General features: G+C 48.3%; 1 protein-coding gene across 3 annotated transcripts in view; it reads right to left on the bottom strand.

Annotated features, from left to right (window-relative positions):
- Positions 1-5,842: 5,842 nt before the first annotated feature.
- VTI1A (vesicle transport through interaction with t-SNAREs 1A) overlaps positions 5,843-12,927 on the bottom strand; it is a 346,286-nt gene continuing 339,201 nt past the window's right edge. For 2 of the 3 annotated variants that reach the window (XM_044916604.1, XM_021699588.1), the window contains one exon: positions 6,436-7,009. In XM_044916604.1, coding sequence (XP_044772539.1) covers positions 6,916-7,009 — 94 coding nt within the window. In that variant the 3' untranslated portion in view covers positions 6,436-6,915. Of the gene's footprint in view, positions 6,243-6,435; positions 7,010-12,927 lie in introns of those variants that run through there. The other variant, XM_044916605.1, reaches the window with a different exon arrangement.

Raw genomic sequence — 12,927 nt, 5'->3', positions numbered from 1 at the left:
CCAAAGACCACTGACTGCTCCTTGCCATGGTGGGTCTTGCCTCCCCTAAATCTGCCTTCAAGAAAGGGGGAGACAGTTCACCCAGAGGGATCAGTTGTTGATGGGACTGAAGCTGACCAGGGGAAGAAGAAGCTGCATTTTGCCAGGGCTCAAGGTCACCCACCAAAGGAATGGACCTTTAGAGGTGGGATTTCAGCTGGTGGGATTCACCAGCTTACCAGTGTTCCTGTGCGGAGACCTGGCTCATCTTACAATTGTACATGGCTCAGAGGACCAAGGCCTGGGTCACCTCCTGTGTCCAGAAGACATGGGAACGTGGAAGGGGATAATGTGTTTTGAGCCTCAGGGTGTGGGGCTGGCGGGCTTCAGTCCCTGTGCATTTAGCATCCTATGGCTGAGGCTTCTCTACTGAATTTAACAACAACCCCATTCCCCAAAAACATGACGGATTTGGCCACATTCTCGGCTCCTCTCTCTCTGATGGTGTTAAGATGGAAAATTAACAGGCACACGCAGTACAGCATGCCAAGGTGCTTAGCCCAGTGCCGGGCATGTGGGAGGCCTCCGAGAGTGTCAGCGGAGGGCGCCCCTGTGGCCTGGGTCTTTGGCAGAACCTTCTGGAGAGAAGCTGGAGCCTGAGGATGTATTTCATTCTCAACTCTGTGGGGCCTCATCATCCAAAAAACATTTCTATCCAACTCAGGTACTTTTCTTGGCAAAATAAGTTAAAAACAAAAAAGTTGAGGCAATAAAGCAGCACTGAGCTGGAGAAGGGCCTTGCCCCCACCCCGGCCCCCCAGTAGTGTCCCCTCCTGAGCACACCTGGGGAAGCTGAGGGGTGGGGGAAGGAGGGGGCTGCGCTGAACGGCGCTGTCCTGCCCCCAGGAAAAGTCCAGGCAGCTCTCAGTGGAGCCGTGTGCACAGCGGATCAATACGGGCTTCGGGCCGCTGAGCTATTATTCACGCCAAAGGGCCTTGTTTGGATGAAGGGAAGGAGGGGGTGCACGAGTTCACAGAATCACAGTCTAGAGCTCTGCTGCTTGGCATTTCCCCCTCTCTCTGTGATGCCTTCGTTATTTATGTAGCATGAGTAATGAGGTGATTCAGGATGAGGAGGTGCTTCTCCCACAGCATGCTGGGAGCTCCTTGAGGCATGACAACAGAGGCTGTGTGGGATTTGGGCCGGGGGTCCTGGGAGACAGGCACCCTGTCTTTCCCCACCTTTGGCGCCTCCTGAAGGAGGCCAATAATGGGCCCAGGGTGGCACAAAGTGGGGCCTAACGCCAGTGCCCTTCTCTCTTACCTATCTCCGGAGATGAGTCCCACTAATCATTTCTTGTCCCCTGGTGCTGGGAATCCATCCTTAACCCATACACCATCTATTCCTCACCTCCTCACACATTCCCAACCCACTTGTCCTGTCATTTTGGGTTTGTGCCACCATCTTGTTTTTGCCCAACTTGCCTCTGGTAAGAGGGCTTTGGAACATTCCCCTTATTACTGACCTAGAATCCTAATGGACATGGGCAGTCTCTCTTAGCATTCCCTGGGTCTTGGCTCCTCTACAACAGAAGAGGACCCTATATCCAGCCTTGGCTCCAATCACATACACTATTCTCCTGCCTGCACCTGGCAGCTCTTGGTTACCCTGCAATGTCTCCTTTCTTGGGGAGTATCCTGTGGCTTTAAGAACTTCTCTGAGCTGTCCACACAGTCCCCTGCCCCATTTTTAAAAGGCTGACATCGTGTCTAAGAGCTACCTGACAAGTCACAAGATGTGGATGGCCTCTGGCAGACACTACTGGTTTGAGCCCAATGGGCTGCAGGCAAAGCCATCTAAACAAGAATGTTTCCTGGAGTCTGGCTTAAGGTTAGTGAATTATAGCATAGGATGAGGTCAAGTTTGAGGGTTGGTGGCTCATCTCAGGCAACCAGTGTCTCTGGGAGTCAGACTGGGGATGGCTTACCACAAAGCCTTCCTTCCTTTTGGAGAAACGACTCTGAGCCTGTCTTTTGCTGAGGTGTGGAGTCCATTCCAAAGGTGGTAAGTTGTCACGTGGCTAATTTGGAACAGACTGAAATGGAGACCTGAGACCCCTTAGACCCTGGTGTGTGGACCATTTCTATGCCCATGGTGATCTCTGAAGCTTAGGGCAGGCCTCGCTTGGCTCCCACCTGCTGGACCCGCCCCTCCTATGCCACAGCTCCTGCTGGGACCATCTGTCCTTGGGGGGAGGGGGTGATGCTGAGAGATGGTGGCTGAGCAAGGGACATGCGCCATCTCTCCCCTTCACATCCATGGAGTGGCCGCCCAAGGAGGTCTGTCTTTCTAGGGACGGGTGGGTGGGAGTAAAGCAGGTTGGCGGAAAAGTACTCCTCGTTCCCTGTTATTGACCGGAACACCCCAGCCCTGCAGTACCAGTGGACTGAGAGTAGCTTCCATGGCTCTGTGAAACTCATCAGATCAAACAAGGAGATCAGATGCCGCCAGACGTTCGGGCATGGAGAATGCCACTGACCTCAGACCCCGAATGACGATGATGACGATGATGATGATGGAGCTTTTCCCCTCAAAGCTCAGAGCCCGTGGAATAGCTAATGATTTCACCAACGGCAAGTCACAGAAAGGAAAAAAGATAGAAGGTCAATCCCAGCAAAGCATCGCTCCTATTGTCTCTTAGGGAAGCGCTGTTTGCAATGAGCTCATTGACTACACAGAGACGCCCCATCACACACTCCCCACACCAGCCGACTGGACGCACAAGTGTTCCTTTAAGAAATCCCTACTTACTCTCCAGACCACAGTCCTCCAACCACACACTCAGCTAGTGGAGGAGACAAGTGGACCAGAGACAGGGGACTCACAGAGGTTCCTTTGAGACCAGCCCCAGCCACAACCAACCAACCGTCCTTGGCTCTGGATCTGCATTTCTCCCAGGAAAGCCACCTCCACTCCCAAGCACCGAGTGCCCCACCAGGCTAGCAGTTCAAATCAAAGAGACAAGGAAATCATTGCTTGTAGTTAATTCTCAACTACGTAGACAAACGGCTATAAATATTTATGATGGGAAATTTCATTATTTAAAAATTCGGCTCTAAATTTCCAGCTAACTCCATGAAGAATGCCTGCTGAACAGGTTGCAAATTAAGAACAATTATTTTTCTCTTCTGCATTTGAATAGAACTTACAGCTAAAGTCATTTAAAGGGGTTAACATCAACCTTAATTAAATATTAAAGTGTGCTGTACCTGCTATTGTTGCCCCCTCGAATAAGATATAACCTATTTTTGACAAGTTTTCATCTTTCTCTGTGGAAGACGCTACATGAAATCAAATCAGTGGCAAAGAGGAGAGTAATGAATAATCTATTTCATATTCCAACAGTACCCAGAGCTCAGGAGTGGAAAAATATTCAGTCAGATGATGGCAAGAGGCTGCTTGGGTACCACCTGACACAGCTAATGTTTAAATAATAATAATAATAATAAAAAGCGATAAACAAATCATTAGCCCTTAACGGTTGTTTAATGCAATTTGTTAATGAACGTAATGGCGGGGACTAATAAGGAAAGAAAATAAAACCGTCTAAACAGGCGCCAAGTTGCTGGCGATGCGCAATTATTTCCTTGTCAAGTTTTTATGATTTAATGAGCCCCTCTGGGACTGACGGCTGTCAGTCAGTCGTGACTTTTTGACACCATTACAACTTCAAATACAGCAGCAGGCAGGCTGTTTTCCTCGGATTTGAAATACTGAAATGATCTGACAGTTTTAAAGAAAAGATGGGCAAAAAAAAAAAAAAAAAAAAAGAGGAGAGAGGGAGAGAAAGACAGTTGCTTTCCTTTCTTTCTTTCCACCCCCTTCCCTTCTTCTACGGGGTGGATAATCTCTGGATGCTGTTTGGTAATGAAAATCCAATCACTGAGGTCATTATCTGATGAGGTTTTTGGAACAGGCAGGCTTTTTTCCCCCTCTTTATTTCCTTACTTAATGATAACCCTCAATGGGCTTGCCCCGCATGGGACGGCCAGAGCCGCACAATTTTGTTCACCATTAATTTCAGCCTTTGAAGCTCAGGGCTCAGAAGCCGTAGCAAAGCAAACCCCCCACCAAGCTGGTTCCAAAATAAGACAATCCAGCCTGCCTTAAACAGAATAGCAAATGGCCTCCCAGCCCAGGCCTGGCGGCTGACGTCAAGCCCAGTGCATCTGCAGGCATTCGCCTTCAACACGGAACATTTAAAACTCTTTACAACTTAAGAGACTTTAATTAAATTGCTTTTGATTCCGGAGCAGGGTAGCATCCACTGTGTTTATTCGGTCGGGGAAACTGTTTAGTCTGCATGAATTTTAGATGGCAAGGGCTTCCTCCTCCTCGTCCTCCTCCGTGTCCTCGCCTTCACCACCCCCATCCCATTTTCCTTCTGAACATCATCATTAGCACACGTGCCCAACCGTAGAAATAAGTCCTCGATCAAAGTCTACGGGTTAAGTTCCTAGAACCTTTCACAGATCTGGACCTGCTTCGCCTCGGTGGGCTTTTCCCCTTCCCTGGTGGAGCAGCGAAGTGGGGAGAAAACCGTGTCCCCGCCGGGCTCCTGCGCATTTCTCCTCCAGCACCCGGGAGGGCCACGCAGGGGTTCGGGGGACTTCAGAGCAGCTTCTTACAAAGCGCCCACTGTCAGGCTCCCTTCTCCAGGTGGGCTGGACGGGGCTGTCAGGCCAAGGGTTATCTGTTCCGATCCTCTCACTCTCAAGGCTGAATTGGGGCAAAATCTCAGGCAAGAGCCGATAAAGAGATAGAACTAGCAAGTAAAAAGCCACTGAGGGGTGAGCAGTGCATTCCCTCCCCATTTCATCTACTTCAACACGAACACAGGGTTTTACTGAAATATTTAGGAGCCAGTGCACTGGTTTAGATGATCAGATCAACCTGGCTTGCTGGGTGGCCTGGGGAAGTGGCGTGAGGCGTAGGTAGAGAGCTGGTTATACACTTTGGCTAAGAACAACAGTTCCAAAAGCAGCTACCCGAGAGGCTGGTGTAATACTTCCCCGCCATTCGTGTTTCAGAACGGGAAGGAGGTTGTCTGTTTGTTTCCTCCTCTTTAATGGTTTCTCCAGTGTGTTCAGCATGTACAGAATTCCGTTATCGGAATAAAAGAATCTTGCTGAGATAGATCCCTTAAGCTGATAGGAAAATTAGCACTGCCTTCCCACTCCTTCACTGTCCTACTTCGCTCGGCCAAAATCCCATACCATCCCTGCGAGGTAAAGGCCACAGCTTTATGTACACAATACTAAATGATTTATCTGGACACATGCAGGCCCTGGCCTGTTTCGCTAAGTGTGATTTCTCTGGTAGATTTTGCCATTCTGCATTTCCTCTCTAAACCATAACTGTTCTTTTCTGAGTTGGGGGAAAAAAAAAACATAAAAATAAAGTGCTGCATCCAGGTGATCTCGATCTACAGGCACAGGTGGTTAGCATTTTTTGTGAAGAGAACAGGTTTGCTTTTCAAGGATTCAAAGCTTCCAATTATATTCAAAAGATAGTACGGACCTTGGAGTGCCTATGAAGTCTTAAGAAAAACACATTTTGCTTTATGACTAGGGGGAAAATGGCCTCAGCTTGGGGCAACCTTAAGCCCGATCATAAATGAACTCATTTTGAACGCAATTCCCGGTTACCTCGGACAGAAAGAAACCAAAGGAAATCACAAAGCACGTCAGAGGTTTGAATACACAGTGCACTCAGGAAGGCTGTGCTAACATTTTTTGGTAGAAAATCCAAGCCGTCCTTGTAATACGCTGCAACCCCTTATTCTTTGAAAGGAGGTTAGTGAACGTTTTCCATGAAGTTTATTTCTAGTGGATCATCCTATAGAACTCTACCATATTTATAATCACATTTGAAATTTCACACTGACGGACTCATGTTCTTGCTCTTCCTGAAATATTCATGTTCTCTTACATACTGGAATGGATGTGGAGAGAGCCTTGTCAGACCTTTTGCTTGTATGAGGGCTGCTTTTGGCAGTGAAGATATTAAAACCGAAAGGATACCGAGATGCTTACACAGGTCAGGGGAGAGGAGGTCACAATTAAATATCATGCCAGGGCTCACTTTGCCAGCAAATTCTGGAGACTATGGGATTTGGGGAAGGTAAGGAAATATTTCATGTAGCCAGTAATCAAAGTTGTGAAAAGTGGATCTTGGGCAGGCTCAGCAAAAATATTCTTGGCTGTAAAAAAAAAAAAAAAAAAAGATTATAAAAATATATATATATATATATATATATATATATATATATATATATATAAACAGAAAGTGCTAAGTCAATTTCCGGCACAACTGACATTAAATATCCACCTTTTCAGTGAAAGCACTCAGGCAGGCAGACTATCTTCAGTATGCCTGGGTAGAACAGGGCTGGTTTGCTAGAGCCAGTCACTGGCTCTGGCCCCTGTTTTTCTCTGCATTTTTATCCTTGGACATCACAGAAGGGCAATTTGGTGACAAGAGATGTGTGACAAACAGCACAGCCCATCAGATGCCCCACGGCTGACTCATCATGCCCTATCCCAAACCGTGACCCCTGACATGTCCACAGGGCAAGGAAGAATGTCACCAAGGCTATTTTGGTTAGGAGATGAAATCACCAAAAGACAAATAAACATTCACCTTCCCCTACAAAAAACAAATCTGGGTGAAGACAAGCCTAGAAAAGGAAACCGACCCACATGCAAACAGGAATAGAAAATATTTTTACACCCTTTGCACTTGAGCTGAACAGGGGTGAAAAGAGGGAGGGTCATTCAGGGCCTGTCAGCACAAAAGAATGATTCATGTGACCATTTTGTCTTAATTACTCAGAACGAGCCGTTTTTGCTGTTTATCAGGGAAGAGCAGATCCATCAGTGTCTTCTGACAGAAAAAGTGATCGCCATCAGGATGGTGACGACCAGGATGATGGCCAAGATGACGACCAGGATGCGGTTCTGGATGATTCTAGGAAAGAGCAGAGGAAAGAAAAAATTCACATAGATACACGAAGGGTTTTCTGACAAAGACCATCCAAGACCAAGCTGGCTAATCAAACGATGGCTTCACAGGTGGGGGTAGGGAGCCCAGTGTGGGGCTTGTGTGTGCATGCGTATGGTGTGTGTGTATGTGAGTGTGCACGTGCAGAGGAGCTTTTGGTTCTAAAACGATCCACGAGGAAATGAGCGACTCCACCGTGACTGTCACACGGCACCCGGAGAAATGCTTACTGCAAAGCGAAAGCAAATCCAATGGCTTTCTGGGCTCGGGGTACCATGTAGTAATCTGTAAGCGATCAAGGGCCCCATGTGAGCTTCTCTTTTTAATTTAAAATTCGAGACAAGCCTCATTTTTTTTTTGCAGTGTTTCCTGGTAAAGTAAAAGACTCCAAGGAAACATATGTCAGTAAGGTACTTACCTGTACAAAAATACTGGGGAAAAAGTAAAAGAGATTTAGGAAGAAAAGGACAGGATTAAGAAGCAAGTGTCAACCTTGCAGTTCAGGCTGTGAAACCGTCATCTGTCACTGGGGCTCACTGCTCTGTTACGCCAGGAGGAAATGTTATATTTGCTCCGTAACCCACAACAAAAAAAAAAAAAAAAAAAAAAAGATGGAAATGAGAAATGACACAAAGTCCCCGAGTGCCTCATGTGCCTGGGTTGGTGGGCCCTCACCTCTGGGGATTCCAGCCCCCTCAGGTCTGGCTCCGCCAAATGCTGGGAAGTCAGGAGGAGAACCAGACTGGAGACACGTGCTCCGAGATGCCTGCAGAGAGTCTCCCATGAAGTTGCCTCCTCAGGTGTTAGCTCACTCTGAGTAAAGAGGTTGAACCCCGGAATGCCTTGCTGAGACTGTCAAAGGGAACCCAGGTCAAGAGGCCTCGCCCATGCTCCTCTGGCAGAACCAGCCACACAGCGAGGATGGAGTGGCTGGTGGCCCGGCCAGGTGTCCAGGTGCCTAACGCCGCACAGCAAACCCCATCCGCCCGTCCTGCAAATACCAAGCAGGAAAAGGTCCGCCGTCTTAGTCTAACAGAGACCTTGCCCTCCTATTTCGTATCTCTGCAAAGAAATCTCTGCAGGGTGTTGGCAGCCTTTTCTTGGTTCTGGATGAGTTTCTTTCTCCGAAGGAAGATGACATCCGTGTGGCTTCAGCTGGAGTCCTCCCCGCCCACCCCCTTCCTCTCCCAACCTCGATGGATGGATGGAGACGGTCGCATCAGACAAGCCCACTCCCCTGTGGCCCCTTGGAAGGACTAGCTCCCTCTCCTCCTGACAGGTTACAAAATGATCACATTTGCTGACACGTCTTCCGCAAAACTGCTTTAGTGCCTGTGTCCACTTTCCTCGAAGGAGATGAATGATCTGCTCGGTCCTCATTTATCATGTAAGACTCCGCTAAGATCTGTCTCCTTTATTTCTTCCCTTCCCCACTAGAAAGGCTGTGCCCTGACATTAATTCTTCTGCAATGACAGCTAATTCAGACTTAACAGACCATATTTACTCAGGAGGCAGGGAGATTCTCAGTCCCCAAAATAAATAAATAAAAACAGGACTTCACGGCTTGTTAAAGTGAGGCTAATTATGAACACTGATCAGTGCTACTTGGTGGCTGCATTTAAAACCCAAATTGATTTTTCCCCTTTTCTCTGGAAGGGGCATAAGTCTTCAGAACAGACTCGACACATCCCGTTTGCCCAAGTCACTGTCACAATCTCTATTTACCACAGCCATCCGCGTCAGACTTGCAAAGGAAATCAGCAAAATTGAAACTCAGCAGTGAAACAGATTAAAAGCATGAAAACTCTTTAAAATTCTGCCTTAAGTAATATACGGTAGTGTGTCTCTTGGTTGACAACCATTTTATTTGTGGGTTGAGGGCCCCAAGGCATCCGTGATGCTAATTTATAAAGGATTAACTGCGGTGTTACTTGTTTAATCTGAAGCATGGTTAGAAAAATGAATACACAGGAATCCCTAAGTCCTCAGCTCTTCCCTGGCCTTCCTAATTGGGCTTCTCTCATCGCAAGGCAAAGAGGGGTTGTGCTTCACCGGCGATCATTCTTAACATCTCCTATCCGTCATTCACTCAGCACACCACCGGTCCCAGGACAGCCTGACCTCTCCGCTGGCTCGCAGACATTCAGGAAGACCGAAGAGTCCACCCCGTCCTTGGCATGTCCAGAGCCTAGAGTGTTCTTCTCCTTTGCAGCCCCAGCACGTAGAACACATGGCACAGTTGCTGACACACACAACTTGGGAGAGACCCACCCACAGGAGGATAATGAAAGAATGCAGCTCCTGTCATTCTAATCGTTCCATTCCAGGGTGAATGGAGAAGACATCCGTGTAAACTCAATTTGCAGGAAAATCTCAGGGAGTCTGTGTAGGTAAGGCTGAAGTTAAAAGTTGAAGTGAACCCCCCAAACATGGAACTTCACGCCATATGCCTTCTCAGAGCACTACTGGGTCTTCTCTCTGAAGGTAAGAGGAGGAACGGTCCTCACGGAAACGAGGCACACGGTGGAGGAGGTCGGCAGGAGAGGGCACTTGCTTTCGAAGCAAGGGTGAGCAGATATTTAGGACAGAGGGTACGGAGTGGGGGAAAAGAGAATTGGGACAGAGTTGGAAGGAAGCTTGACTCAGGCCAGCTCCCCAGCTTTGCACCTCAAAGATGTTGGGTTGATATGGTGCCGCTAAGGACCAGAAAAGGTGCTGCTGGGGCCCTTGAATGGATAGGAGCAGGGGACAAAAAGGCTGGCACTGGCGGGCCCCATCGGTGAGGGAGCCTGGAGGTTAGTCACAGCCAGGGCCTGCGGCAGGTATCTCTGTAGGCAGAGCCACAGGAATGCAGAGTCCGCCGAGCATCAGAAAAACAAGCCAGGAGAGGGGTTCCCAGCGAGTGAGCCAGAGAAGGAACTTTGGGGAAACCCAAAGTAACTTCTTTCTAACTTTGGGCAAAGGGGGCTTTACGTTCAACTAGGTCGGCAGCAAGCTGTCTTAATCTCCCTTTAGAAAATGCAAAGTGTGTTTACTCAGTAAATAATTTAAGAAAGAATATACACTTGAAAGAAGACATCCATTGAAACAGCCAGGCTAAATTGCCTCCGGGCAAAAGCTTGTGCATTTGCATGCTGCATTCTATTAAGTGAGCACACTGTGGCTTTAAAAGAATGCAGAGCCAAATTAAAAGGAATGTGGGCCCGAAACATCAAGGATTCTCCAAGTTTACATTATGAATCACAGTGCTGTTGATACAAGATGAATTAACCATTTACTTTGAGGCTGAACTCACAAAGTACTATTGAAAATACTGATCCCGCGTGGAACCCTGGGAGCGGCTAATCTTTCCATTGCCAGTCTCCTCCCCCTCTGGAAACAAGCTCCTGCGTGTGGCGGCGGAATCGGAGGAGACTGGTTCCAGTGGAGCAGGCAGGCAGGGCACCTGCTGGAGAAGCCCAGGAATTTGCAGGAGGCGTCCCCAGCATCCGCCAGCACCCGGTTCTCCTCAACTTCTAGGCACAGATTGCTCTCACCTGTCCCTTGATGCGAGGCGTGGCCGCGTGACTTGCCTTAGTGAAATGTGAGCAGGAGCCCTGGCTGCCACTTCCGTTCGTTCCAGGTGGAGGCATTTGACTTCCAGTGTTGGCCTCCCCGGCTGGCTCTTCTCTTGCTGGTCCGATTCAGGAGGCTGTATGTCCCAGGGGTGCGGTTACGAGTCGGGAGACTGCTTCTGCCTGGATCCCTGCGTCATCACATGGAAGGAGCATCGGTGCCCTGGAGACTCCCCTGGACTCACAGCCGACTTGTAGTAAGGCAGTGAAATATGGCTTAATGAGATGAGATGAAGGCATGTGATTCAGCCAGTCCAACAGAGTGACTCTCAGAAGTGCTGGGTCATCCGGGTTGTCCAGTGTGTGGGTGTTAGTCCTGGATCTGCTGTAGCCATTTTGTTTCCATGAGAGAAGCCAGCCTAAGGAAGAAGCTGACCGGTGGAGGACAGCGCAGTCAAAAGAGTGGCAGAGAAATGGAACCCTGGTCCTGAAAACATGGTAACCTCTATATCAAACCACCCTTCCTCTGGACTCAGAGTTACATGAGAAGATAAATTAACTTAATTTTTCGAGTCAGTTTGAGTTAGGTCTTCTGTTAGTTGAGACCTAAAAGCACTTTTAGGTTGATTTGCCCCAATTCCAAAACCAAGTCCTTGATCTACAGCATATTCTCCTCACAACTTCCACAAAGAATTTCCTGCCCGTGCCCTTCTCCCATTTGTACTTCCTGTGCATCCCTTACCACGCAGTTCTTTAATGATTTTCTGTTTCTGTGCAGGATTCTCCAGTAAAAAGTAGACCTTCTAGGGTCTGACTCTCCTTTGTCTTTTGTATTCCTAGTGTCTCAAACAGAGCTTGGCATGGACGTTCTAAAAAAAATGCTTGCTGAATGCACGAACGAGAGACTCTAGCTCCATCTGCTCCCCTGAAGATTCATGTAGTATGCTTCCTGCTTTCTAAGGGCTGCTTGTAGACAAGCACGGCTTTAGGAGTTAGCTATCAGCCACCCTCCCATTAAGGATGCCAGCAGTGTCCAAATGCTTTTACAAGCCTGCATTCATTAGCTGGAGAGTGCGTGACACTCCATAGGTTCAGAGCCCCGTCCTACACATGCTTTCCTGCCTGGCCAAGCAGGCCTGAATAATGATGCCCCACCTCTGGGGTCTGACAGAACAGTAACAACTGGCAGAACAATTAGTAATCATGAGAGCATGGGGTAAACTGTGCAAGGGAGTCTATACCCGTGTCTCTCTGGGAAGTTCCCCAAAACAAGGGCCAAGGGAAAGGCTCTCCAAGTTCTCTGTCAACTTCAATGTTAGTATTCACCAGAAAGAAATGAAAACAGGAATAGGGGAAATGGTTCATTGTCATCAGCCTCTAACACTAACTTTAGTTGGAAGCATTATTTCCAAGCCCGATACATGGTTGCCTCTGAGCGAGAGTTGTATGATTGTTATGCCCCCTGATAATGCCCATCTGGGGTCTTCTGTGTCCTGCACCTTTGGGAAGAATCCTCTGCCTCACCCCAGGAGTCAGGTAGGGCTGACCCCATTCCCTGATTCCACAGGGAAACATAGGACCCAGGCAGGCCCAACTCATGACAGCTCTCTATCCCGTGCACAAGTGTTTGTTAAGGAAGTGGCATGCCACCCAAGCAAGAGAGAGACCTCTGGGGACTTTTTTTCCTGGAAAATCAAGAAAAAGGTCCTCTCTTTGCTGGGATTGACTGTAGGGACGATGGAAGCCTAGAACAGCTACAGGGCATTCTTCTCACCATGCAGGAAGGGAACCTGCCCGAAGGACACCAACACAGAGGAACACAGAGTCCAGAGATGAAGAAGAAAAGAGATGGATTCCTAAAAGCATTCTTTGGACCCCTGGATCCTGCTGTGTGCCTGAAACCTGAAGAGTCACATTTAAACTTCCCAGTTAGAGGAGCCAAACATTCCCTTTGGATTTGAGCAAGTTTGGTTGAGGCTTCTCTCACTTTCAACCATACTGACTGTACTGAGGTGAACGGCGTCCCTTCCAACCCCACCCCACCCTGGAACCTCAGGATGGGACCTTGTTTGGAAACAGGGTCTCTGTAGATGTAATCTGTCAAGGATCTGGAGATAAAATCATCTTGGAGGTACGGTGGGGCCTAGATCCAATGACTGGTGTCCTTATAAGAAGACAGGACACAGAAAGACATGGTGGGGAAAGACCATGTGAGACTGGTAGCAGAGACTGGAGATGCAGCTAGAGCCAAGGAATGCCTGGGGCCATAGAATCTGGGAGAGGTAAGGAAGGTTGCTTCTCTAGAGCCCTTGGAAGGAACATGGCCCTGC

This window comes from Neomonachus schauinslandi, chromosome 6 (assembly GCF_002201575.2).
Source record: "Neomonachus schauinslandi chromosome 6, ASM220157v2, whole genome shotgun sequence".
Taxonomy (NCBI): Eukaryota; Metazoa; Chordata; class Mammalia; order Carnivora; family Phocidae; genus Neomonachus; species Neomonachus schauinslandi.
Note: the sequence above shows the minus strand (reverse complement) of the source record. Positions and strands in the feature narration are given on the sequence as shown.